This window comes from Larus michahellis, chromosome 1 (genome assembly GCF_964199755.1).
Source record: "Larus michahellis chromosome 1, bLarMic1.1, whole genome shotgun sequence".
In the NCBI taxonomy this organism is placed as follows: Eukaryota; Metazoa; Chordata; class Aves; order Charadriiformes; family Laridae; genus Larus; species Larus michahellis.
This window is the reverse complement of record NC_133896.1, coordinates 92,199,084-92,226,995: the sequence shown is the minus strand read 5'-3', so window position 1 is coordinate 92,226,995 and position 27,912 is coordinate 92,199,084. Positions and strand designations below refer to the sequence as shown.

The 27,912-nt window shown below is 42.1% G+C and overlaps 1 protein-coding gene across 1 annotated transcript in view; it reads left to right on the top strand.

The window, feature by feature from the left end:
* The window catches only part of CASR (calcium sensing receptor), a 79,187-nt gene that overhangs the window by 20,028 nt on the left and 31,247 nt on the right, over positions 1-27,912 (top strand). Inside the window, exons 2-3 of the mRNA XM_074572803.1 lie at positions 16,345-16,790; positions 25,078-25,384. Of these exons, the coding sequence (XP_074428904.1) occupies positions 16,606-16,790; positions 25,078-25,384 (492 nt within the window). The 5' untranslated portion in view covers positions 16,345-16,605. The remainder of the gene's footprint in view (positions 1-16,344; positions 16,791-25,077; positions 25,385-27,912) is intronic.

The following is a 27,912-nucleotide window of genomic DNA, read 5'->3' as shown; positions in this document are numbered from 1 at the left end:
TTCTTTTCTTTTTCCACTTGCTTAAATAAGCACAGCAGAGCTGTTTTTTTATCACGCTCCTGCTCCTGCATTTTTCCAACCCAATTAGGCCATTACCAGGGCTAAATGAGGCATGGAGCCTCCAAAAGTCACACCGTCGTCCCGGAGATGAAGCGCGTATAGCTGCAGAGTTGGCAGGCAGGTGAGGTGGCTGGGGCTCACCGGAGTGTGACCCCACATGTTTTTCTGTTCTAGAAAGATCACCTTCAGAAAGGAGGGGGGGAAAGTCAATTAAAAAATATTATGTTAAAAAGCACTGTGTTAACGAGAGGTTGCCACATTGTGGTCAGGTAACGCGGCTGTGTTTCTTAAGGATGCATGGAGGAAGTGGCTGGCCACAATCTCTTCTGATTTCTGGACAGCATGGCAAAAAGGGCTGTGAAGACCATGAAAGCCTTCATGTATCTTCCAGTGGTTCTGATATTAGTTTTTTCCTCGCTGGTGAAGAGTTCCCTGCCTGCTGCAGCCTGCCCCCAGCTCTGTAATGCTCACAGGTGATCCTGCTCCGCTGGGGGACAGGTGGTACTCCATCAGCCAGGCTCCCTTTCCGGCTGAGGGCCTTCAAGTCATTCGTACCATGCCAGCTTGTGCAATAAAGCAGGGCGCTCTTCAACTCTTTCCATGACACAAACCTCATATTTGCTTCTATTCCCAAGCTGCTGGGACCTCTTTGTGCTGGATGTAGAAGTGATGCAGAGGAAGGGGTTGTCTGTCCTGCCCTGAAGCTCTGGTAGCTCTCACTAATGTTTCTTAAATTATGAACTAGAAAAAATTATTAAGTGTCTAAAATAAGAGGGGGAGAAGGCTTCATTTAAAAGGACAAAGAATACAAAGCCTAGCAACTAGGCTCATCAAAGACAAACCTGGGGTCTCCTGCTTTGTTTCAGAGAGGAGCTCTGACAGAAACGATGATAATTTTCTGTCATATACTGTTTTAAGCACATAAGTTTTTGTGTGCTGAAAGAAAATTAACACGTGCACTTTTATGACTTTTATTTTTGTACAGGGAAAAGAGTGGATAAAGTCCTTTGCTCTGAATACAGATTATTTTAGAAGCTGAATAGCTTTCCTTATCCATACCTTCACCTCAGTTTTGCTGCTTTTACTCACACTGAGCAATACCTTAGTTATCAGCTAAATCATATGAAACTTCTTGTAGAATATGGTGGTAGAATCAGGTGCGATACTGGATTTACCAACTAAATAAATATGGAAGTGAGAAAGATACAATTCCTAGCCTTTTTATGGTTTAAAAGAGTGATAATAAATCTGTGGAGATAAATGTAGTCAAAAGGAGCCCACACTTGAGCATTATTGGACATCTTCTTCTGGATCTAGCTGCTGCAGTTTGAGGTGTTATTCTTACATCAGCATGCTCTTTACCTGGGCAGTCTTCCCAGCAAGAACCATGCTCCTGATCTGCCTCAGTGCCAAATCTAGCCAATTTGGTTAGTCTCATCTTCACATCAGTTTGAGCTAAACTGCCAGCGTTTTCAGGAAAAAGCTAAGTTGAAGGCTCAATATCTATTCTGATGACTCTTTGGAGCTCCTGATGACCTTCAGTAGTGGTGCAATAGAAAATCAGAGGTGAGACTGGGGTATCTTAGGTGGTTGTATCAAGTGGGGAGAGAGACAGGGAATTTCCGGTAGGAGAATATCACTCAGGGATATGTATTTTGTTCACAGGAATATGTGTGTCTCAGTTGTGGAGAGAAAAAAGTTAAGGTGTCGATTATTTTATTCTAGGGCTGACTTTTACAAAATTAGGGCTGTTTTTCACAAAACCATTTGCTTAGGACATTAACCAACTGCTAACTAGTGGAGCTAAAAATGTTCCTTGTAAGACACTAACACTATAATTGTCTAGCACAACATTTTTGATGCAGACATTACTGGGTACTGCTAGAGGCAGGCTCTTATACCAAATGGACTGCCGATTTGAATCTGGATGGCAATTTCCATCATCTTCATACATTACAGGGCAGAAAACATGCATCTGTGGGGTTCAAAATGAATCCTGTAAAGAATCTAAGTGGGATTATTGAAAAAACATTTACGCTTGCCCTCCCTATCTTTGACAAATAATCATAGAAAGTTTGTGTCGTACAAACTTGTAAATTATATGGTGCATCCCTGAAGAGGGCAAGTGGAGCAATAGGGGAGAGGTAGGCTGGGTGCTTGCACATTGCTGCTTTGATATTGCTACTTGCCAGTACTGGCTGTATGTCGTGGGTCTGTGGTATCATCTTACTGACATCTTTAGCAGGGAAACACAGCCCCACACGCCCAGCCAGCATTTCTTAGGTGAATAATATCAATAATCATAACTGATAAACAAGTCCTTGCATATCACATTGATCTTCCAGTGCATTGCATCGGCAGATAAGGGTCGCTGTTCCTATTCAGGGGTCAGTGTATAGCGTAAAGTGTTGTATTCCACCCTGTGCTCCGTCCCTCATAAGGCATACTAGCACAAGACAGTTCTGCAAGGAAGAGTCAGTAAAACCTGCTTTGTCTCCCCGTAGGACTAGAGTGGGACATGTGCCTGTCCATGCCAGTTACGCACCTACCCTCATGCCTGCATTTCTACTCTAGATTTTCTTCTCTGCCTTCTACTGGTCTATGTTTAGTGATTTTATGTGTTCAGCAGAACTTCTGTCCTTGCTAGAGTCCGACATTTCTAATGACCTTACTGCGACTCTCTTTACATTGAACCTATTTTCCTTTTCTGGGAACCCTGTTCACCCCTGCCTCCTTTAACAGGAAGAGGTTACACATAGTACATAGGCAAAAGAAATAGAAAAATAGGAAAGATTGTTTTCGTATTAGAATGAAAGGAGGAGAGAGAAGAAAGCTGGAGAAGGAACAATAATTATTCTGTTCAGAAAATCATAAAGAACAGAAAATAAGCAATGGAAAAATCAGAAAAAAAGACATCCTGGAACAGTAGAGAACTAGAAATGTAAGAGAAAGGGTAGAAAAAAAGACCACAAAAATCCATAAGGATTTGTTAATAAATCATGTTGGACTTAATGTAAAAATAAACCATCCAACACAAAGAAAGTGTTTATTTGTTTTTAATAATAGCATAAATGAGAATGGAACAGCCAGCCAGGGGCTACTTTAGTCTCTGATTCAGCAAACCACTAAAGTACATACTAAGCTTTTAGAATCTACTAAATTTCATTAAAGTCAAGTCTCACTAAAGTTGAGCACATACTTAAGTGTTTTTTCTGAATTGGATTTATGTTGAAATTGGCTCAGAATTACAGTTGTCCTTATTGTTTGGTTCACTGAGGATTCTGCGGGGAAAAAATGGGATCAAGTGTTTTGTTTCAGACACAGAGCTTTTTTTAAAAAAATCACGTAGAATTAAAGGAAATTACTAAGCGAAATACATTTTTCCCTTGTAAGCAATTTGACAAAGTTGAATTGGAAAAAGTATTCAACTCTCAAATATTTTATTTTATTTTTTTGCTAGAGAAAAGCTTGAATCAGCCTTGATTCAGCTGATACTCAGTTTGACATCTGTAGACATGGACGAAGCATAGTTGCAATACATTTCTGAAATTATTTCTGGCCACTATTTCAAGTTGGGAAGCCAAGTCCCAGACAAAGAAAGTGATTGGCATAAGGCTGCCCAGCCAGGCAGGAGAAAGAAGCAGGTATCATGTCAAGGATCCTTCCCCATGCCAGCTCTGGGAGAACATCACTTTCAACAAAACCATATCAAGTTGTTAGCAGAAATCTGTTACCCTAGTTTATTTAAAAGCTGCACTTCACAGACGGATTGACTTTTCTAGTGGCTTGCACTTGATACCAATGTATCACAGAAGGTTTTGGAAAGAAGAATTTTGCTGATACAACCCACATCCTTCTTCTCATGTTTATTTACATGATCCGAGCTTATTTGCTCCTGCTATTTTGTAAAAAAATGATCAAAAGCTGGTTGACTAACTCAGAGAAATACAGAAAGATAATTATGCTTTTCCTTATTCTAGTGTTCTTATTCTGTCATTTCATGTTCCCTGACCTTTCAGCTTGCTAACCAGCAGACCTTACGCTGGCGAATCAATCTCTTTTGAATACCACTGCACTAAATTGTGTCATTTTAACTACATACAAATGAACAACTGCTCTGGCATCTCCCCCATCACTCCCCCATTCTTTCCTGCCTCACAATGTAGCAGTTTAAAATGGTCTGATTCTGGTGACCAGTTCTTCTAACCTGTTATTTTCTAGATAGAAGAAAGAGAGACAAAAATTAAAGACAAAGGTAGGGTATAGAGCATCCAGGAATTGATAACAAGGATAGTTCCTTCTTGCTCTTTCCAAGACAGACGAGAGCAGTGCAGTTCCATAAACTACGTTCTTGGATTGGCGTTTGTTGGTATTTATTGGTATTCAAGAAGTGAGATGAAGTCTCTTTTCATTTGCTTGTAGAGAAGTGCATCTTAAAATAATACCCTGATGCAAAGAGCGTAATGCACCCATATTGTTTTATGGGCATGCCTAGCAAGAAAGGACTGCGCTAGAGGGATTGAGCCTTCCTGTCGGCCTTCTTGTGAGAGAGGTCTAGGAGCTGGGAACGATGGAGAAACTTCCCAGTTACCTGTGCAGGGTTGTTCTGTAGAGCAGTGGTGGACTTTACTTCTGTGGGCCGTGAACACTTCTGTATCTTCTAAGGCCAGCCCCAGAAAAGCTATTAATCCTGCAAATTAGGAATTAAGAGCAATTCAGTTGGGTGACACTTGCTGGCAGAGCTTCTGCATTGGAGGTAGGAGGAAAGGCTTGCTTGAGATGCAGGAATGTATATAGAATATGCAGGAATGTAAGGTACCCTGAAAGGCACACAGGTTGAATGCCTGGCTGTTTCACCTGCAGGCAAAAGTCTGAACTAATCAAATTTTGCAAACAACATCCCACTGCCGTATGCACCATCCCACAGGGATGGCATATCTTCATTCTGCAGAGCACCCTACAGGCTTTCTTTCTCCATCTGTCCGGGAGGGTCTAGTCACTTACCAAAAATATGGGGTGGGGTAAAATAGTTGTCACTGGAATGTGCACTCATTAGCATGATTGCTTGGACACTGTTTAGAAACAAGGAAAGTTAGGGAAAACAATTTCATAAAAATCACCTATTTTATTGCAACTTTTAAGGGTCCTAGTCTCCCCTGTACATGACAAAAATCATTGAAACTACCGAGGAACCTTAGACTGGTATTATATCTAAGGTATCTTTTCACCCACTTTAAACAACTTATAAGAAGGTATGCTTTTAACAGGAGGGGTAGGAAACAACCAAGTTAGTAAACCATAACACGGCAAGAGAAGGTCAGAGTCTGGAACATAGAGAAGCAAAACAGGACAGCTTTAAGATGTAGACCAGATGGATTCCCTGGTACCTATAATCTCTGAGATTGCTCAAGGGTCCAGTGCAGTTCCCAACATAAATAAGGATAGTCAATAACTGGTTGGTTTATGACAACTTCCCAAAAGGCTGCAGATGGGCTGCGGTGCCTCTGGAACTCCCTAGGACTTGGAAATCCCTCCAAGCCCTGCTGTTCTGCCCTTGCTTCTGTGCGGAGCTGTACCTTCTTAGCATTTCTCAGCAGTTCATTAAGCAATCTAAAAAATTCGGCACATGTTGTTTCTTGTCTAGTCATTTCACAGTGAGCACTGGGGGCACAAAAGAATGCTTTGCTTGATAGGATGCCTTGATAACCTCGTGCATTTCAGTACTCCCTTTTACGTATACACGCTTGAACTTTTGCTGCACTTGGGCCCTTGTACTGAAGAAGGCACAGGAGCGGAAAGATGAGAAGTTGCAGAATTGCCTTATTCCCTTCTGGTATTTGTTTAAGAGCTTTGTGATATGTCTTGCAGAAATGAGCTGTAGCTCTTATTGCAGAATATTCAAATATATTTTGCAGAATATTGCAGGAATTTTATTCCTTCAGAGGAATAAAAACAGTCATGCCTATAAGGCCTCTAGAGCTGCTTCTCAGGCTAGCTTACTGACACGCCTGTGTAGAAATGGCTCCAAAGACATAGGTCACCCTCCACATAGATTTCCACCAAGCACTCGCTACTCAGAAACCACTTACAGCTTTGTGCCTGCTGACGCATCCCTGTGGTTGGTAATGGGTTCTCTGAGTGCATTCACTGAGTCTCTAAGGTATTTTCTATTACCACTTCTGTTTCTGTTTTTTGCATCCCACCATCAACAAACACGGAATTATTTCCACAAATGGACGTCAGTTCCCAGGATCCAAATCATACTGATCAGGGATTTTGAAAGTGATACTGGTGCAAGTTACTTGAAAAGTGTTATGTGAATCCCAAAGTCAGGTACAGTCCTGATTGAAAGGTGGTTGCTACAAAGCCGTGCGATCCCAGCTACATTGCTTGGCATGTGATCGTGTGAACTTTATGAGCCAGCACTGAAGTGGGAGGGAGATCAGAAGCCTTGTAATCCCACATTAAATCCACACATGGTAAATGCTGCCTGGGGGCAGGTTTGGATTTTTACCTGGTTGTGCAAGAGCCAGGAGCTGTTGCTCTTTTGACTGCTGTTGCTACCACCAAATTTGTTCAAGATCCCTTGAAACAAAGTATTCCGGTTAGTTCTGGTTCCTTTTTCTGTATCTGCCATTCCCCAGAGGCTCAGACATCAGCCTCTAACAGTTTAGGCTTCCTTGTTCTCAAGTTGCTGTGTTGAGCAGAATATCAGCAGTGATAGCCTAGGCATATTTTTGCCACTTGGATATTTCGTAGTGCTAAACAGGGATCAGGGTGTGACTCCACACTCTGTCGTAGTAGGCTCTTTATTATTTGGACACCAGTACATGATCTTAGGAGTAAAGAAGAGCTAATAATATGACTGCTACATGAAAAGAATGTTATAGGTATGAAAATTCTAGAAACTTAAACAGTAACTCACTGATGAACTTAACAATGTTGGGCATATCAGATGTAGCAGAATTAAACGCGATACAATTGCCTGGTTTACTATATTCTTTTTTATGTTTAGTTTATCTTGGAGAATTGAGAATGTAACTTTAGGACAAGTGCTTAGGTTTTTCATGGCCAACATAAACACATTCTTGGGCCTACTTTTCCTTCTGTGGGCTATTCCTCCCAGTGCTAAGAATATGGCTTGCTTCATTTGAACTCGCCATGTCTTGTTATTTACAAGCTTCAGCAGCTTCTACAGTACCATGGCTGATTTGTATGCAGCATTTTTGGCCTCCTCTTAGCTTTTCCAATGCCAAGTGTGACTGTAATGTATCTTTTTTCAACATACATTTTCTGTAGTGTAATAAGACATTAGCATCCTGATTCCTGCCAGCAAAATTCCATCTATAACAGATAATTCTGCCTTAAGGTAATAGCAGGGCATGGAAATCCTGTCCTGCTGATGGTCTTGATGATTTTGCGAAGTTTCATTCTCAGTAAAAGCTCTAGCTTTCATGTTTCATAGTTAGTTCAAAACCAAGTGTATGGTAGTGCTTTTAAAACAGAGTCATTATTCTAGGTCTGAATTTTGCTCTACACTCCTCACGTCGGAACTCTCCAAACTTTTCCGAGAGGTGGCTGAGATTCCATTTCCAATCATGCTATTTGTCCAGACAAAAATCTCCCTATTTTGGGGAGTGTGGTCTGTAAGAATTGTCTCTTTCAGCATTGGCAATAAGTGCTTTATAGTAATTTTCAGTAAACACTTGCCTTCTTTAAGGACAGAACAGTTTCATTCCACAAAGTTCAAACACAGCCCCTCCATTTGAGCACACTAGCGGTCTGGTTTTGATAGCATCTTTGGTGTGCTCATCCCTCATTTGGACCAAAGAGGTGCAAGAAGGCTAAGCTAATGCCTGCTCTGGTGACAGACATGAACAATTTACTTTTTCTCATATTGTCATGGTACCTCAGCACTAGAAGTCTTGTCTGGTCTCAGAACTATGAAGACTTGTGTCCTGTGTCCACTGCCCACTTCACAGAAGTGCCCACCTTTAGCTGTCTTGGGCAATGAGATTGGGCACAAAGTTGACCTCCGGTATCCTCTGTGATTTCTGTTCTACCTGAACCTCTTCCTTGTCTGTTGCGGGCAGGTGTGTTGCTCATGGCTTCAACCTTACTGTAATCTAACTGTATGCCTTGAATTAATATGAGAATTTCAAGGTACAGCAGGATATCTTCTGTGGAGTTTCTGTCACTTTAGAAAAGTACAGCTACCTGTTGCAGTGAGGCTTAATGAATCCCAGATTTAAAAGCCACAAAAAAGCTAATGAATTATTCTGCCACCTGCATTACACAAGATGTAGCTCTCCACCCGGTAATTATTTTATCAGATGCAGAGCTCCTGACTGAGCTGTTCTGGACCTTCTGGAACGGTATAGAAACCTTGAAGCTTTGACAAGCTAAAGCTGAAGAGGGAGCACTTAAGCATTTTCTGACAAAGCGGCATTTAATCAGAAAACAGGGATTGTTAAAAGCAAGAAGCTCTGTGGAAGTCTCCTGGTGGGGTAGTGTTTTGCTGAAATGCAGCTGGAGTTTCCACAAGCTTTTGCTTCATGCACAACATGATGAGCAGCCTGGGTCCTCCAAACCACACAACATTGCATCTCCAGGCAACCTCACCTGCAGGCTGTGCTGGCCATGGGACATCCAGGCCTCCCAGAAGTGGGACAACCCTGCTGAATAGGCTATGTGGGAGTTCAGGGTCTTTTGGGGTCTGGGACAGCCCTGTTGCTATGGCCAGGACCAGGAATCTTCCCGAGCTCTCTGCTGTAAAAAGGTCCCGAAAGCCCAGGAGACTCAGCTGAGCTTGAGCATGACGGTTCCTTGTTCGTATCCAGGTTGATCATATGAAGTTTAGCAGGTTCTACCTTTGGGCTGAATGGGAGGGAAAAGCTTTTGGAAGATAAGAATTTCTTGTGAGGTTTCATGGCCTTGTGGATATAAACATGTGCAACTTGCCTTGTGTTCAGCTGATGATCTACCATAAGTTAACAATGTCATGCTGTTCCAAAAAAGACAAGTGCCACGCTGAGATGTATAAACAGGGCTGTAGCCTGCATAACACACAAAGTAATCCTACCACTATGCTCAGCGCTGGTAAGGGCCCAACAAGGACACTCTGTCCATTTCTGGGCACTGGTCTGCACTAAGCGTGGAGACACGCTGGAGGGAGGCCAGAGGAGCAAAACAAGAATAATCTGAGCTCAGGAAAGCATATTTATGAAAAAAGATTAAATTAATTTAGTTTACTTGGTCTAAAAAAAAGAGAAAAAGGGGAGGTGAATTCAAATCCCAAATAAGGCGATTATGGGAGAAGACGACAGGCTAAATTGTAACAAAAAACATTCAAGTGAGATGTGAGAAAACATTTGCCTCACTAAGGGCAGAGAATCATTGGAGTAGGCTGCCCTGGGCGTCTGACAGGTCTTCTTATTCAAAAGGTTTTAGAGAAAACATGCTGGGAACAGCAGTACTATTGCTGAGCCCTTCTTGGGCTAAGGGACAGGCTGCATGACCCCTTGAGATCCTTTCCAACCCAGCTATTATATGAACTTGAGCAGCTGCTGTTTAAAGTTGTGGTTAGTGACTGTTTGATTAAGAAGCGCTTCATAAGTAATACATGCCATGAGTGTGCCATTCGGCTTCCTTTCACCCAAAGAACAAAGATTTATTGAACATTTCTGGCTTTTCTGCATGACTTAGACTGACAACTAAAACATTCATTCAACTAGCAAAACGGTACCGATTGCTGCAAGCCTTTCAAATACCCACGAGTGTACCCTAGGTGCCTTCTCTCTCCCCTCAGGTGCTGTTTCTGCCATGACAATAGTGTCCTGGTATCTCCCCCTGTTCTTTTACTTCCACTTCCAAGAGACTTCAAAATCAAAACGTCTCATAGTTGCAAAACAGAGTGGAAAAAAAATATCGAAGAATATTTCAAAAAACGAGAGGGAGATTAAAAAGAGGGTTGTGTCAAAAGAAAATGGAAATGATAATACCTATTTTTTATATTTTTCTTGCAAAAGAAATCTTATGGAATTGTATTTGCTGAATATATGTACAGGGAATAGGTGTTCTGCATTGAAGAGCTTATAATTAAAGGATTTATGTGCTAATGCTAAATAATGTTTTAAATTGTCATGGTTTTGGCCGGATTGGCCAATCAGAATGACAGATGGCCCCTTCCCCCGCTCTCTCTCCAGAGAGGAGAGGAAGAGATAAAGAGATTTACAAGTTTAGAAAAAGAACTACTTTAATTAAACTATTAATAAATAATGAAATAATAATAATAATAATAATAATAATAATAATAATAATAATAATATATACAATATATAGAAAACCGTATCCATCTCCCAGGATGACAATCGCATCACCAGCAGGCACAGGGAAAGTCCCAGACCGGAGTCAGTGACAGACAGGAGCAGGATTCTGGATCTGGAGTCAGGAATGCTCAGATCGGGATCAAAAGCAGACGAACAGACAGGGTCCTTCTTGGACGTCGGCCATTGAAGAAAGAGAGTTGACCCTTCGATCCCTCAGCTTTTATACTGAGCATGATGCAGATGGGATGGAATACCCTGTTGGTCAGTTTTGGGTCACCTGTCCTGTCCGCTCCTCCCTGCAGGTCCCCTCTACACTTTTCTGCTTCTGACCCTCTAACGAGGACAGGGCAAATAACGAAGTTAGCTGACCTTGGCTGTTATAGCAATAAGTATAAGCAAGAGCCTCTGTGTGTACCATCCCTTGGCATAATCAGGTCTTATCACCCTGAGGGTGAACAGTTTCTGAACAATATGCTGTTAATTCCAGAGTTTAGGCAGTTAGAAGAGGCCCAGCTAAAAAGTAAAATTACAAAACAGAAAATTGGTTCTGTTCTACCTCAAACGAGGACATAAATGTAAGAATATTTGCAAAGGAAAAAAAAATAGCAATGGATTCCAAGCTCCCTTCTTAATTCAGTTCCTTGTTAATTTAATCTTTTTAATGTATTAGCTGAAAACTGCAGGACCACAGTAATTTGTTCTATTAGTAGTACAGTTTCCACCTGTATTTTGCTAAGTTTTATGTCTTCAGGCATGCATTAGCAGGTAATTCAATCTTTGGCTGCGTAACACTTCCCTTTAATAAGGAAGACATTTATAATCTTAATCCAATTAAAGAAAAGATAACTGAAGGAAGATTTGCCACAACAAAATATGATACTAGAGGATATTAGCTTGGTGTACGGGCAGCAAGCTAATAACTTTTCATCAGGAAATCTGTATCTTCAAATATTTTCAACCTCAAGCAGGGAGAGCTCTTGAAAGCAGATGGGATAATTGTGTCTCCTATTAAAGGAGTTTGAGATACTTGGTTTCTCAGCTGTAGTTGGTATTTATGTGTACAGAGTTGTAAATTTTGACACTGAGATTTACAAGGAGCTGGGCATACACTTAGTTTTGCTTTTTCTGGATATCATTTTGTGCCAGTGCATCTTTGGACATCTATCCCTCACTTTGCTGCCTCAGGAATACGTTTTATATATACACAGCCCATCTTGTTCACAGACAGCACCTCTGGTATTATTTAAATTCTGTGTCCTGTCCCTGAGAATAGCTAGTTCCAAATTATTCAGGGGGATAGCAAGTATTATCTTATACCATGAATGAATAACTTTGTTTTCATTGTCTAATCCCTTGTCATGCTCTTGAATGACATCTTGGAGTACTGAGTGCTGTAAATGCTGTTTTAAAATGAACCCTATTTTACCAGTTTATTTCAACTTTGCCTACTGCGAGAAAAAAGAAAAAATAAAGTGAATTTATTTTTGCTACATTTAATACTTCAGCCACGTACTGTCTGGTGGCAAAGAATGGTTCCTAAATATTCAGAAGCATCAGCTCAAACCCCTCCACACCATCCCAGCAAACTAAATTACATTGTCTATCCGTTCATGATGAAAATTATTTCCGTTTCATAAGCAAGGAACCCTGAAGGTAAAAGAAAGCTTTATTAAAGGAAAAGCAGAAAAACAGAGTAATAAATCAGCAGGCTGTGGTCTCGAGCTCAGTCTCTTCCCACAGCAGATGGGGAAGTTGCTGATCCCATCCCACCTTGGCTAAGTCCTATGCACAACTTGCTGCCCAGGCTCTGGGGACCCCATTGCTGGCCGCCTCCATCTCTGCCCCTGAAGGAGCATGCAGTCCCCAGCTCCCTTTGCCCGGGGGGGCGGGAAGCAGGGGAGGAGATGCCCTAGGCTATGTAGCAGTAGTCAGACCATCCCATCTCTTTGTGGCCACTCCTCAGAAATTACTGCTCCCTGCTTCAAACATCTTGCCAAAGTACTGGGTGTGCAAGGTGCCACCTGTGCTGGCCCTCATGTCAGTACACTGTATCAGCTTTTTTCCTTCTTTCTTTTGCTTTGCTTTTTTTTTTTGTTTTTTGATTTTTTTTACTACTGAAGAAGCTTTTTTTCCTTCTTTTTTTTTTTTTTTTTTTTTTTTTTTTTTAACTGCTGAAGAACATCCCTTCCCTAGATCTTTTCCCTGTTCTCCTGGAAGGCTACATTGCTGGTTAGGGTGACTCCTCAGCCCAGGAGTGACTCACGGCCTGCTCTAGGTCTGGGCACAGCATGGTTTGTCCATGCCTTACCAGATGTGATTAGCAGCCTTTTATTCATACTATCCTCAAACCTGGCAGTATCTGAATAAGAATGCTCTGCTCTAGCGTGACTGCTGTGCCAGTGATGCCAGCTCTCCTGGAACCCTAGCAGATGTGGGCAAGGGGCCCCCCACAGAAAGTGGCCACTGGCCAAAGCCCCAGGCTGCTCTTCTTTCCCGTTGCCCACAAGTGTTAGCCATGACCTCTTGCCTGTCACATCAGGCTCCGTGTACTGTTTGTCATTTCAGATCTTCTCTTCTCTTCCCTTTCCTTCATCTCCTTTCTTAAATTAAACAGTGCCAATCTTTCTAAACATGAAATCTCTCTCAGACACGCAACTTTTTCCCTGCTTTCTGAGCTGCTTTCATATGTGCCATACGCTGCACTGGGACAGGGATATCTGAGCCAACACTATCTGCAAGTGTATTTAAGTTGACTTTAATAATACTGCTGCATTACTTCCCTTTTTTTAATCTCAGTTTGCAACACAGGAGAACATTTTACATACTTTTTTGGCTGCTATTTCTTACAGTACAAGGGTCCCTATTGAATTGTCCAGAAGAGGACCCAGTTTTGGCCTGTTATTGATTTTCTTGTGATTGCTCATTCTGGAACATGCTAATCAAAATGAGTATAAAAATATTTTGTTCAACTCATAGTTGCTTCTAAGAACAGAAGTTCCCAGCATAGCTTTTCATGCCTGTGCCAGACAGAAATGGTGGTTAAGTGGGAGATGTATCTGCCCAGATGGATAAATGAAGCAGCCAAGAAGGGAAGTGCAATTAGCTGTACCAAAGGCACCCTGCTCCACTGGGCTATGTCACTCACACTGGAACCGGCTGGACCAGAGCTCATGTGGTGGACCTCACTTGTCAGCCTCAGTCTCTCACAGACCATTTGCAAGCTCCAGAGCAATTCATGAGGGCCTTACCCACTCTTGGATGTTGTTGAAGAGCAGATTGCAAAACAGGTGAAGTGGTTCAGCTGGGGAGCAGACCACTTTTTTTCTCAGGGACCCCATGCTATCAGCTCACCCAGTATTGGAAAGATGGCAGCAAGGAACAGATTAACAATAGTAGAACAGTTTGGCTACATGTCATGAGCTGAGCAGGCCAGGCAGAGTAACAGCATGCGTGTTCTGGCCATGGTTCTCCACATAGGTGGAGATATTCCTCAGTGGTCCTCTCACTTGGGCAAGGAGTGGGCAGTGAGCAGATGAAGAGAGCATGCGTGGTCTACTTGACCTTCCCATCTGCAATAAACTTGATGCACTCCTGAAGCACTGAGCTTGCTGCACATTCACCAGCTCTCTGGCTGTACACACAGGAAGGCTAGATATGTGTCAAGGCAGCAGGTCACGGTGTAAAGTCCTCTTCTGCAGCAGGCCGACCACATATCTTTCTTCCTGCCACTAGACACCGATTCTGGAGATGATTGTAGATATTTCTATGGGGCATCAGATAGCAGAAGGGCTTCATGAACCAGGATGGAGTGGAAAGAGTCTGCAGCTGACTGCAATGATTGTTTGCATTTTAGTAGTTTATCCCATAGGACCTGGCAGACTTAGCCTCAGCCAAGAAGAGAGAGAGAACATCAGACTAGAAAATATCTTATATGCTTTTTCATATCTTTTTTGAATCCATAAGTCGTGGAAGGAAGACGATCTTTCCCTACCTGAAAATGTGGCAAAGTGTTTCCTTCCTTTTTATGTTGGGCATCAAAGAAGCAACAGCCACTGTCCACCTGCCAGGGGAAACGTGAACCCAAAAGCTCAGGGACAGTTTTCCACACACTCACTTGTTGCAATGCTCTGTCACCTGCCAGTCCTGGCTCTGGTTAAAATTCTGTCATCCTGGTGTCAAGGGGCCACATGCCAATACTAGAGGCTTGTCAGTAAAAGTCAGATGGTAAGACAACGTGCTCACAAGTGATAGACTATATTGAATCCTGGCTAGAGCAGTGTGACATAACTCCAGTTGCTTGCCAGAGGTATGTCCCAAAGTGTTCTCTGACTGCCAGTGTCAGCAGCAGTTGGATATATCATGTCCATGTTTCAGATTTTGAGGGTAGTGTTGAAATCCCCACCCAGCAGTAGCGATCTAGCTGTCAAGTTTGTCAAAATGGGAGTTCCTGACTTTGGATTGAGTCACTTGGATGCTGGAAACATAAAATACCTGTTTTTTCATATGAAAAACAGTATGTTCCTATAAACTCTTTGAGCGTGACTCCACATTTTCTGGTATAAAATTGTTTGCCTGGACATATTTTGACCTGTAGCCAAAGATTTGATTGCCCTTGCCAATAAGAATGTGCGTGTTTAAGCCAGGACCAAAGAATAGTTTAGAGTGGACCCACCACTGAGAAGTGCAGCCTATGCCCAGCTGTCTTAAGTGTGTTGGCCGCAGAGGTATGAGAATGATGTGAGCTTTGTCTCTCTTCTCCCATTGACTGCTGCGTCTGGACCTTCTTTTTAGCAAAAATGTGTGAAATATTTCCAAATGCTTGGTGGTCATACAGTACGCATAATCATTTGGGCTGGCTACTGGAAGAACCCCCATGATCACAGTGTTTCCCTGCAATAGCTCCTTTTTTGACCTAGGTAGAGGTCAAATCTGACTAGGTACATTTAGTGCATAATAAGTCATCCCCTTAAACTGGTTCTCAGCACTTGAAAACTCTTGGTGGCTTACTTCAGAAATTAACTGTCCTCAGGATTAGCAATGTATGCCTAGCTTCTATTCTGAATTTGACTAACTTCAGATTTTTCCTACTAGCTTTTAGACATATTCCTAATAGGCTGAAGAGATGTTTATTATGAATTTTTTTTTGTGCTACCTCCTCCCCCATAGCAATAGCTATTTTCATACGCCTTAATTAAGTTAGTTCTTCATTTGGCAGGCCTGTAGACATGCTGCAAGGAAAATGTATTGAGCACAGAGAAGCTGCAATATTTCTCATCCCCAGGATGCACACTTAAAAGCCCAACAGCTAAGCTTGCAATGACACGATCACCGAACCTTTCAAGCCTTCGTGATTCATTATGGAGAAGTATCTTGATTTCAAATGCTTCCCTGGAAGTCATCCTCACTTTGAATGTGGAAGAAGTCTTTCTTGTGACCTTGTTTCAGTTTTAGCCATGATAAGTTCAAACCAGAGAGTTAAGAATTATCATCAGAAAGGAGGGGATGGACCAACACTAAAAGATTATCGTAGTTCTTTTCTTAAGAGAAAGGTTTGATTCCTTCTGCATTTAATTCTTCCTTATTCCCCACTTGCCCATCCGAGTCTTTCATAGTGTGCTCTGTTCATGGAGGTGTGATCACAAGTTTCACAGGGTCTCCTGTGACCAGAGTCATGCAGAACCGTAGGAAGATGGTGGGAAGACACCCACCTTACACATGTGATAGAGAATTGGGCATCCAAGAGAATCCATGACATTTGTTTGTGGAGGAGTGCCTGGCATTACTGAGGTGTCTGACTTACTCTGTCAAAGTTGGTATGTGTCCTGTGCAAGTTGTTGAGTGTGGATGGCCATGGAGTTGATGGGACAATGAAGTTGATGGGACAGTGCAGAACTGCTGTGGCAGCATGAGGTCCTGGTGTGTAGCTGGGATCACTTTTCATGTCTTTCTTTTGCAGTTCTCAGAGATGGGCTCTCCATGATGCTTTGGTTATGAAGAAAGAAGGACTGCTGAATTGTTGTTTTGCAATGGAGAAGACAGAAGGAGAAACACCAGCACAGTGGCTCCCACCCTGTTGCTTATCCTCCTGCAGACATGTGTCCCAAATCCTCTCTGTGCTGTATTAAGGAAAGGAAAAGCTTAGACATTACAACATCAGCTTTCTTACATCACCTTTTCCAATTTTGCGTCCTATAACCCCCTGGTGAAAAGAGGAACAATGACTTTATATAGCTGCTGCTTGATTCTTTTGCTATTTACCTGGAACACAGCTGCCTATGGGCCAAACCAACGGGCACAGAAGAAGGGAGACATTATTCTCGGAGGGCTGTTCCCCATTCATTTTGGAGTGGCTGCTAAAGACCAGGATCTAAAATCAAGACCAGAATCAGTGGAGTGTATAAGGTAAGCCATGAAAAAAAAAAAAAGTTTTGATGGGGGAGTCTTGCCCTTTCTTGGCTACAGGTGAGGTGCTATACACTGTGTAAATACAGTCTGTAATCTGATGCTTGTAGAGGCAATGGGAAAGTATGGTGTAAATAATAGAATGAAACAGGCATGTAAAGACAGGAAATGCATATGTTAAACTGTATCATAAATAATATTTTGACAGTGAAAGAGGGCGATCCTTGTATTACCCAAAGCTGCCAAAACATGAATCTATCTGGCCATTCATGGTGGACGTTTGAATCGTATCTGAAAATTAGCTTTCCTAGCAGAAGGATGGAAAATAACCCATTTCCATCCAAGGATGGAAAATAACCCACAAAAAACCCTTAAGTTTATTTGATTACAGTAATGCACAGCAAAATAGCTTAGAATCAAATTTTGGGTTTTTTTTTTCCAGTTCTGCCTCTCATCTTCTAAGACTTTACAAACTGTTTAGCTGCCTAAACAAGTGAATAGGGGAAAGTGGGATAGGTCACTGCTTTTGAAAAATCCCACTGAACACAGAGACGTCTTTTCAGGACCTTTACAAAGTCCCAGACTTGAACTCCTTACCCAGGCTTTTGACGCCCAAAGTCCTTTTTTCTGTGTAAACAGTGCATATAGGTTTTGTCTTAAGTCTTTGGCAGTTAACCCTGGAGAGAGAAATGCACGTGAAAACAAAGTATCTTATTATTGAAGTGCAGCCATTTTTATGATGAAACATGAGGAACTTTTAACCTTACAATCTTGCACATAATATACATAAAGTAAGTGTGACAGAAACTGATTGCATCTGAAATGTCATATAACCAAAATATAAGAAATTGATGTGGAATTTTGTCATGACCATGCATGGGAAAACAAGTCAGTGTTATAGGACCTCTTCTGTAATCATATGTGAAAAATTGTATGTCTGGAATTATTTGGACCTCTCGTCCTAGACTGGGGATCTGGTACAGTTTTGTTGTAGATGGAAATGAAGAATGGCTGACAGGATTCCTGCTATGCTTACAGCTTCCAGGTGCAGTTTCCTGCTGAGACACTGAGCAGGACACATCCATCTAGGTTATGAGATCATCCCCAGATGGTCTCATAGCAAGCACAGAGAAAGAAGTGTAATTAAGCAGGGTTTCTTTTGGCTTATTCTGTGCATGCACAAGCAAGTCATGAACTAAGTGTATGTGAAATGTCTACCTCATGGAGCAAGGTGCTTTGCCAGATTTTCAGCATTTCTTTCTCTCCAAGATGCAGCATTTTAAAAGTGGAATGCTGAAAAGAGGTGGATGTTTTAATCTCTGGTGTCTTCTTCACCTGCTCCAAGTGGCAGATAGGACAGTGCAGATATTTGCAAACTGAACATAGTTTTCATTTCTGTCAGTGTTGCGTCAGCCTCAGTGACTTCCTTGACATGGTCACATTATTGGAACAGATCACAGGAGAACGTTCCCCTAGGAGTACTACAAATGTGTGGTTGCCAAAAGATTTGTTAATGGGGTAGCACTGCCAACAACAGGCCAATCCTGAAAAGCCAGACCAGCCATTTTAAGGACACAATGGGAGATCCTTCTAGGTGGCATTTTATCTGCTAAAAGGCGTCCTCCACCTGAAATCTGCCTGGGTAAAATCTGTGTTCCTCTTACCCCTGCACCGCGGAGTTGCAGGTGCAAATGAGAGGAGTTGACTGAAGAAGCATTTGTGCCACTTTGCTGCATTCCTTCAAGCAGCTGGATAAATTGTGACTTGATAGCATAATGCAAATGGAGAGAGAACACTTAATGAAAGGCAGAGATCTATCTGCAAAGGTAGTGACAACTGAATAGGAAGAAGGGGATGACTGGACCAGAAATGACTGCAAGCTCCTTCGTTGCACATGTCTTTACCAGAAAAAGTCCATTTCCAGGGAAGATTTAATTCAAAAGAGATTGGGTTGGGAAGACTTTTTGAGACTGGTCATCAGATTTTCTTGATGAAGATCATTAATCCATGTGACAATTTATGTGCTATGGTGTTTTCCTTCTTATTGGTACCTGTTAAATTGAGAGCAGGTATTTTTCCTGAAACGATTTTTCTGTTTTAAGCAGAATTTAAGTCAGAAAATTCCTCTTACTGGATTTGTTTAGGGATCTCACAACACAACCATAGTGGTCCTTTTTGGTTTTGGACTCTGTGATTAGGTAGTAGCTTGGGGCAGGGTTGTGCATGCTGACTCTAAGAGCCCGATACACTCTTCAAGTCTTTTTTTATCCCATTTGAGTTTCCTCAGTTCTGTGCAGGTGGCTAGTCTGGAATGAGTGAACTCATATTTTCTGCAGAGAAGGAAAAAAAAAAAAAAAAAGATAGGCTCTAGTTTTTTTCCAAAGTAAAATCTCCCCAGTCTTGTCATGTCAAAAACTGTTATAGAGTTGGAAATCCACTAGAGGACCATAAGCATGGCTGTACCTGGTCAAACCAAAGGTGCAAAATCTGTTCCATACCTTTGGCTGCCCTTGTTGCCTTTCTCTGAGCCTTCTCTAGCACTTCTTTATCTTTTCAAAGCTGAGGCAAATCTGCTTTATTCCCTTTTTAGATGGCTGTCTACAGCTTTTAATCCCTTTATTACATAGGAAAACGTGTCTCATATCACATAAGAAAATTAGACCCAGGTCACTTTAGGAGTATGCATGCATCCTCTCTCTTTCCTCATACTCCTCCATTAGGCGGCAACAGCAACAAGGCATCAGACCATATGAAAAGCTCCTTGCTTTGGGACCAAGAAACACCTAGGGGTCCCACTGAACTGTGCAGGTGGTTTGCCCCCTGTTTATTCTGGAGTTCAGTATCAAAAAGTTTAAGATAATGTGGCTTTCCTTTCTTTTGAGGACCATTCAATCTGATCTCTGCTGTTTGGACCTCTTTCTACACATTTAGCTGTGTTCAGTGCCATACCTATGCTCCCAAACAGGGCTTCTCAAAATGGGTGGGACAGTTTTCTCTCCACTTTTTCAGTTTTCACACTGTTGTGGCATGGAACCTTTCTCCTCAGCTCAGCATACGTACTGGCCTGAACCTACTGTGCATATCTTGCACATGATTACTTGGAAAACTATACACATAACTCAACAGTGAAAAGAAAAGGGAACAGTAATGGTCTGTTCATCTGGTCTCCATTCTTTTTGTGCTGATTCTCCTGAAAATGTATCTTCACACTTTAAGCACTGAGTTTGAGAGTCCAAAGTGAAAACTTACTCATGATTTTGCCCCACCAAATGTCAGGTAGGTGTATGGGAAGTGAGAGCAATTTTGTTTCCTGTGTTTCAGAAATACTGACAGGCCTTATTGTTTAAGCAATCAAGTATCCCGCATTTGATATAAATACACCTTCTGTCTTTGTGTACCTTCATGTGTGCTGTTCCAGCAACTTCCCTTATAACATTTGCAGATGCCTATCTGATGTGCGCCGTGGAGGCAGAGACTGAGAACAGCACAAGCAGACCTTGACCCCCATTCCCTGTCAGCGCCCACAGAGGTCTATTCATAACCTGATTTCTCTGTTCTTTCTTGATTTCAGGTAGATTAGCAGTAGTGGTGGTGGTAGTATCGTTAGTGTTATTGTTAGTGTTATTGCACAGATGGGCGGTACCCATAGATTCCTCCTACTGTAATGAACTCTTTGCAGTGAGGTCGTATCTTTACTGAGCTGAGATACAGCGTTGACAATATGGTGTCACTGGGTCATCATTTTTAATGCATATTCCCCATATTCTGATCAGCTATCTAGCCAAGGCCCCATACTGTGACACACAGCTTTCAGGCTGTGGAACTGTGGTGAGACATCATCCCCATGTCATAGTGCAGGACTTCACACAGCATGGCTCCGGAGCACTTTAGCTCACTGAGTCTGTCTGTCTGTCTGAGAGAAAAGAGAATTTTAATTCTGCTCCTTGTGGATGTATTTGCTGATCCCACTGGAGAGCTAAATGCATAACATGATATTTAGAGCTTCCTCCCTATGACCAAATTACTTCCTTTTCCTCTTTCTCTTACACCCACCTTCTGAATTTTAATTCTTTAATTTTTAATTTTCTTTGGTCTGCACAATTACCCTTACCCATATCCCTAGCCTGTAAGAGCGGTAAGCAACTCGTTATACCTACTGACTGCAGGAATCCAACAAACAACTGAAGGTCTCCCCTCTGCATAGCTTAGTAATAGCAGTGGTAGTAGCAGCAATAACATGTAATTAATGTACTGGAAATCTAGAGAGAACAGAGACATTAGTATGTGCATACAACCACTAGAGAAAGAAGAGTACTGGGGTGAGCCGAGAGGCATATGCAGGCTTTGCCACCATTCTTAAATAAAAGTACCTGTCAGATATGGGAGGGTAAGGAAAAGCTGTATTTACAGCTTTCACATTACTTTCTTCTTTTCCGTCATGTTCTATTTAGTTTAGCTTTTAGTTTAGTTTTGATAAATGAAGGTCATGAATTCACAGAAGGCTGTGAGTTGTTCCGCTATGGAGACTAACGGGAATCAGGACTAGCTTCCCTGCTGGATCCAGACAGCATGAGCTGTTCAAACCAAACCAGACAAAGAAACAAACAGACAAACGGGATGGAGCTACAGGGAGCTTAAACCATGCAGTGAGCTTATGCCCCCTAAATTATATACCCTTACTTTGTAACATTGACTGAGGCATTTAAGCCACCCTGAGCACCCCTGGATAGTCACTTTCATACCAACTAGAAAGAAACCTACAGGAATCATTGAGATCTTGTGAGTTTGCTGTCTAGCAAACTGGGCTGCTGCAAAGATAATCTGTCCCCTGGAGACGTGAAGATTAGGATGAGGATTTGTGGAGGAATCGTTCCTGATTTCTCTTTGCCTGTTTGTGCTTCTACCTGGGAATAGAAAGATCAGTAGGTTGCATACTCTGACACGTGGGAGAGCAGGCATGAGAGAGGAAATATTTAAAGAGATGAGTGTAAATAAAAATTCCTATCTGCACCTTTGGGCACTGGACTTTTTACATTAAACTCTCATTTAGAACTTAATGACCACTTTTCATAGCACCATGTCTCAGAAATGTCAAAATACGAGACTATGCCAACATACCTGTAAAGTAATATGGCAGAAAATAAGTTTCGAAGGCTGCTTATTTTCCACCAAGAAAATGTCAGTGGTTATTTAAAGCTTCTGGAAATCTAATGAAAAGTTTGCTTCTGTTAGCAAATCCTTTGCAGTTCCTTCACGGAAATTACTGGTCAAATGTTGTGCATGGTTGACACGCAGTCATATTAATCACAGCAGCAGCATCACACAGGAGGTCAGCTGGATCAGTGTAACCTGCTGCCAGGTTCAAAGGCTGCTCTTACCCATCACTCATGTACACAGCAAGCCAAGAGGAGCCTCTCTGCAGCCCCTTGCTGGGGCCTTACAGTATGGTGGGAGAGAATTTATCCAAACAATTTCCATTCACAGGGATGGATGGAATCATAAAATCTTACTTCATTTAGACCAGTTTAGTGGCACTGCTTTCATCTGACCAGAACCATCTAACCGTGTTAGCTCTGGTACAGTACTGATACAACGCTGTATCAGTTAACAAAATGAGACCTTGTCTGAAGCTCTATCAGGTACTAGAGAAGACAGATTGAGGAGTTTTAGTGTCCATCCCATCGGATCCTCTTCTGCTGATCTGCATCTACTGAATTAAATGGCAAGCACGTTCTCTGAAATCAGGGAGAAGACAGTCCAGTTCTGCTTTTGAAGATACCCCTTTGCTGCATTAAAAAAAAAATTAAGCCAAATTGCTGTCAAGCAGGCAAAATAATTCCATGTCATACTCCACCTGCATAATTTAATGTGAGCAGGCTTAAATTTACTTTTACACATACTCAAATGCGTGCAGCTTTCACAGTGGTGTAGTGGTACCTTTGAACTTCCCAGCTTCTCAGCAGTCTTCCCTTTAAATATAGAAAATGCTTTCATATTTTTCTCTTTTACATGAGAAGCCTGTATATAGTTCCTTGCTTCAAATCCTATTTTCATTTTAATTAAAAACATCTGTAAAGACATTTAGGTTTTTAAAAAGAAGTGTCACAAGACCCCTCTTTGCTGCCATTCACCCCAGCAAGCATTACTGACCACACTGGCCACGTGGTGTGACAGACCCATCTTTTTCTGTGCACAACACTCACTGCCTCCTTCACTGGAGACTTCTCCTTTTATTTCAGAGCTCTTCCATTGCATCTCACTCCTTAGTGGTTTGCAACTAGAGCAAAAAATAATCTAAATGACCAAATTACTTCTAACTGTAACCCACACTCATGCGTTCTAAATGCTGTCCATTTTCTTAAGAGTGATCTTAAAATAGGTAGCTGTCCCTTTGGTCATAAATTATAACTAAGGATTTTTATTGGCCTCAAACTTTTTGACTTGAAGAGATTTGTAATGAAACCATGCTGTCTAGTCTTTGAGATACAATCTCAGAGCAGAACCTCAATTGGAAGTTGGCCAAAAATGTCTGGAGCAGGTAAAATGAAGTTGAATAAATTAAGTTTTGAGGACTTCAAGATAAACCTTAGATGTGATATCTTTAGAACATCTGATCCCAGATAAATCAGATAAAACTCCTAAAATGGAAGTAATGTGGCTATGTTCATTCAGCGTTAAAAAAGTCAGGCATACCTAACATGAGCTTTGGAAGCAAACCATTTAATCCAGCAATTAAAAAATGTTCAGGTCGTATATCTCAGAGATTGGAAGTGCATGATTTTATTACGCTTATCTTTAAAAGTCTTCACCTGTGTAACAGAAATAGCTCTCAAAATGTTTCACAGTGGCACTCATGTGAAACCTAAAATGTACCATTTCATATAGAAGCTGTTCTTGGGCAGGCTGTTTCCCCAGGCTTTTCCAGTTCTGGGGCCTGTCAGTTTTTCCAATGGATCTCAAGCACAGCAGCTTTGGCACTTTCCCATTTGCAGCCACAACTCAAGACAAAACTGCAAACTGCTATCCTGACCGATATGGTGCGTTACAAGGAAAGGCAGGTTTCAGTTCATGAAAGGTTCTGCCATTCCAGCTGAATTACCCTAAAACACGGTAGCTTCTCAGGCACACAACTGGATGCTTTTGCAGCTTTACAGGGGAAAACACAGTAGGTAGAACTTGAGAATAACACATATCAAATCGACTTTCTTCCTGCTGCTTCACACAAAAAAGCTTCTCTCTTTTTTGGATAAGCGGTCACTCACCCCGCATCAGCTTCTTTCACTGCTGGCCCTGGCGATGCTCTAAACAGGGACTCCCAGGTCCTGCAACATGCTCTTGCCACCACTCCCCAACTCTGGGTTAGCTCCATGCATGGCTAAAAGAGAGTCAGAAAACTCAGCTGCTCTATTTCAGAGAACTGAGGAGGCTTCAAAAGCCACTCTATCAACTTCACAGGCCAGCTCTCATGGCATCTTTTCAGCCCATGTCTAAAGCAAATGTGTGAAAACACTATAATAAAGAGAAAAGTTATTCCTTTAATGAAAACACTGAAGTATCTAATTAACAATTTCGGAAGCAAGGATTTACATTGACAGGATGTCTCTGTTCTCTGATATAAACAGGTTGACTGTGCCTTCTCTCACAGTGTGACGTTTGTGATGTGAGGCCAGATTTCCCTGAGCAGAGCTACCAGGCGCCTTTGCATCGAGGGGCACGCCGGTGCCGTGTCTCAGCTCACTCTGCCTGCCTCAAGCAAGGAGGAGCTGAAACGCTGAGTATCCCTGAGCCAAAGTCCCTGGCAGCATCGCGCTCAGCACAGGCTGAGCAGACACTGCCATCTGCATTCAGAAACATGTCAGAGAAGCCTGGAAGGGAACCTAGTAGGTGTAGCTTTGTGTCAGAGAATTTGATCAGGAACGACAAGATCCAGGTTTAGGGTACTGAGCAGAAGGGACAGGCCAGAGCCAACGCCCCAGGCATGCTCTCTTTCAACTTTCCCAGAATTCAGTGCACTTAGAAAAGTTCGGCTCATCCTCACAACCTCTGAAGTGAGCTCCCAAACTGAAAAGCTGAAAACCAGAACGAAATCTTGTAGCATATACATGCCTCTTCGGTAACCACTGAACACAAAAGCAAATCTTTCCAAATTTAGTAGGATGCAAGAAATCATATAAGTTGCTTTTGCCTTTTGTATCTGGAATTCTTCACTCAGTCTTTGTCTCAGTCCTAGTCTCCTCTCTGTTTCCCTTCTTCTCACTCTATTTTATTTTTATTTTTGCTCCCCCAGGTATAATTTCCGAGGCTTCCGCTGGCTCCAGGCTATGATCTTTGCCATAGAAGAAATAAACAGTAGCCCAACTCTCCTTCCCAACATGACGCTAGGATACAGGATATTTGACACTTGCAATACAGTCTCGAAAGCCCTCGAGGCCACACTGAGTTTTGTGGCCCAAAACAAGATAGACTCTTTGAACCTGGATGAATTCTGCAACTGCTCAGAACATATCCCTTCTACCATTGCAGTCGTGGGGGCAACCGGCTCTGGCATCTCTACCGCCGTGGCCAATCTCCTTGGACTCTTTTACATACCTCAGGTATGCTTTCACTTCTTTTGTTTAGGTACAGCCGGGGGGATTGCTGTTTGGAGGGGATCTTTAAGTACATTATAGGACCAGGACAGGGAACTGCACTGCTGCCTTATGCACTCCATCTCTGTTTCAAACAAAAAAAGGTTTAGAAATGCAATGGCCCTGGATGTATGAATACATCCTTGGAGGGCTGAGAGGCAACACGATGAGAAGCACTGGCTTTTAAAGTGGGACAACAAGTTTACATGAAAGAAAGCAGTCTACTTCCCTCCAAACTTATATGTCAAATCAAATAGAATATTATTTTTTTTAGTCAGAAATACAAGTCTTTAGGCTCACATTTGCCAGAAATGTCTTTGGGCCAGTATAGGTTTGTGCGGTGGCTGTGGCAGCTTCTCTGTCCCACTGTGTGCCAATGTGTCCTAACTACACACCGGGAGGTCTCAAGGGGAGTTCACTCTCCATGGCTTGTTTAATTTTTGCCATTTCCAATACAATCTCAAGGAGAGAAACAATACAAAATGTAGAGGTTTTCTGATGGTAGAAATATGTCCTGCTAGCAATTTGCAATCCCCAAACACAAAGCTTACCGAGCAGCCAATAACAACATTCAGCCAACAACAACTTAGTCTAGGAGGACTAGAGTCCTCTAGAGTGCTTTAGTCTGTGAACACAAGTAATTTAGGTCAGTCATTGGCAGTTGCCAGCCTTGACAGGTTAGTTGTGATGTTACTTCACCATGGTCACTGTCTAGTCATGCCCAACTCCCACAGAGCCCACTTAAGGTGGAGCTCAGTCATTGCCAGCTACTCTTAGGGCTCCCAGTGTCTCTGATCATTCAAGTAGGTGATCTGTAAAGTTGTTACTTCTGCTGATCAGGTGCAGTGCAGGTTTCTTCTGGGCTGACCGTCCTTTCTTAGGCTAAGGCCTCCAAAACAGGGTTTGTTGGAGCATGTGGATATGCCCCCCGTGTCCTGGGGTCATCTGTGTGGTGATGTAGTCATGCCAGCTCTGTATTGCAGCATCCTTCTTGCTGTCTGATGACTCCACTGGGGCCAATGCCAGCATCCACAGTCCCATCCTTTTGTTTAACGAACTTGTTGCTCTGCCAAGACCTAAGCAGACTATGAGGCTGGTGTATTATAGCTTAATGTTGTTGCTCTTAATTTCAGATTTTGACACTGAAGATAACTTTGGAAAAAGCACTTGCCCTTATCCATTTATGTATTGCCTTGTATAGCCTAACATTTTCCAATTCCTCTTCTAAAATGAATACAGGTGCCAGAGCTCACAGGAGTCCTTGCAACAAGATTGTGTCACACTGCAGTCTCACTCTCTCCTGAGGGGATATATCTTTATCTCAGCCAGGGCTCCAACTCCCATCTGCACCACAAATGAAGAAGGAAGGATTCTTGTCTGGCTGGTGCACAGTAATATATCTTGTCTATTTAATGTTATCAGTCGGAGTCTCTCAAAGGAGTCTGAAAAAATGGATATTTGGTCTCTGAGCAGGGCAAGAATGGCTTAAGCTAAGACCAATATTTGCTATCTAGGTATTGCCCAGAGTAGCACTGGAAGGTGGCATGTAATAAACACCATTATGGCATTGTATATTTTTTATATATATATAAAAACCCCATATATATATATGTATAAAAACCATTTTATACTGTTAATTTACACATCGCATTACCAGGTGAACAAGGGCAGCTGAGAAAGGTTGGTGGGTTGGACTGAATAAAAGAGATGTTTGCAATTCCCAGACTTTCCCTTTAAACTGGGAATGGTGTTTGTGCTACGAGGCAGTAGCGTTATCTAGAGGTTGCTGAAATGGTTAGATGTCAGGAGGTTCAGTTCTGGAACAAAATCTCAGCCAGGTGGTTGAAGTATGACAACTGAAAGCAAGCTTTTAAACTGGGAGTTGTCGGGCGGTATTAGAATACGTATTATCACTGTCATTTATAACAAGGCCGTTAGCAAATCCATGCTTAATAGACCCTGCATTTCAGTACAAGTTGGAGGTATATTTTACAATTAATGTAAGACTCATTACTCATTCCGTTGACATAGAAACTGAAAAATGTTACAACTTGAGCTCTGTTTCTTAGTATCTCGTGTTGGTGTACCCTTACGGCGTACCTTGCCTGTACCTCACGACACTACGTTTTAGGAGATAAAAGTAGCACTGGGCAGGAACCTGTCCAGGGGAGAGTTCTGTGAAAGGAGGATTTGCTCCTGTGGCCCTTGAAACTGCACTAGGAGACCTCCTTTTCTTTCTTCTTGCAGAAACATTAAATGCCAGAATTCAAGGAAGAGATAGGGTTTTCTGTGAATTTCCATTTTGTACAAAATGAACTGTTTATAGAAGACATTTTCAAAATGAGAGTGAGTCCTAAAGAGTTCAGGTATCAATCTCAGAATGCAAAGATAAGTGAGTTTTAAAAGTTCTCCAGATCTTTAAACTACTCTCTTCTGGTTTTATGGTTTTCTTCCTACTTGTAGAAAATCCAAATAATATCTTAAGACCATATGGC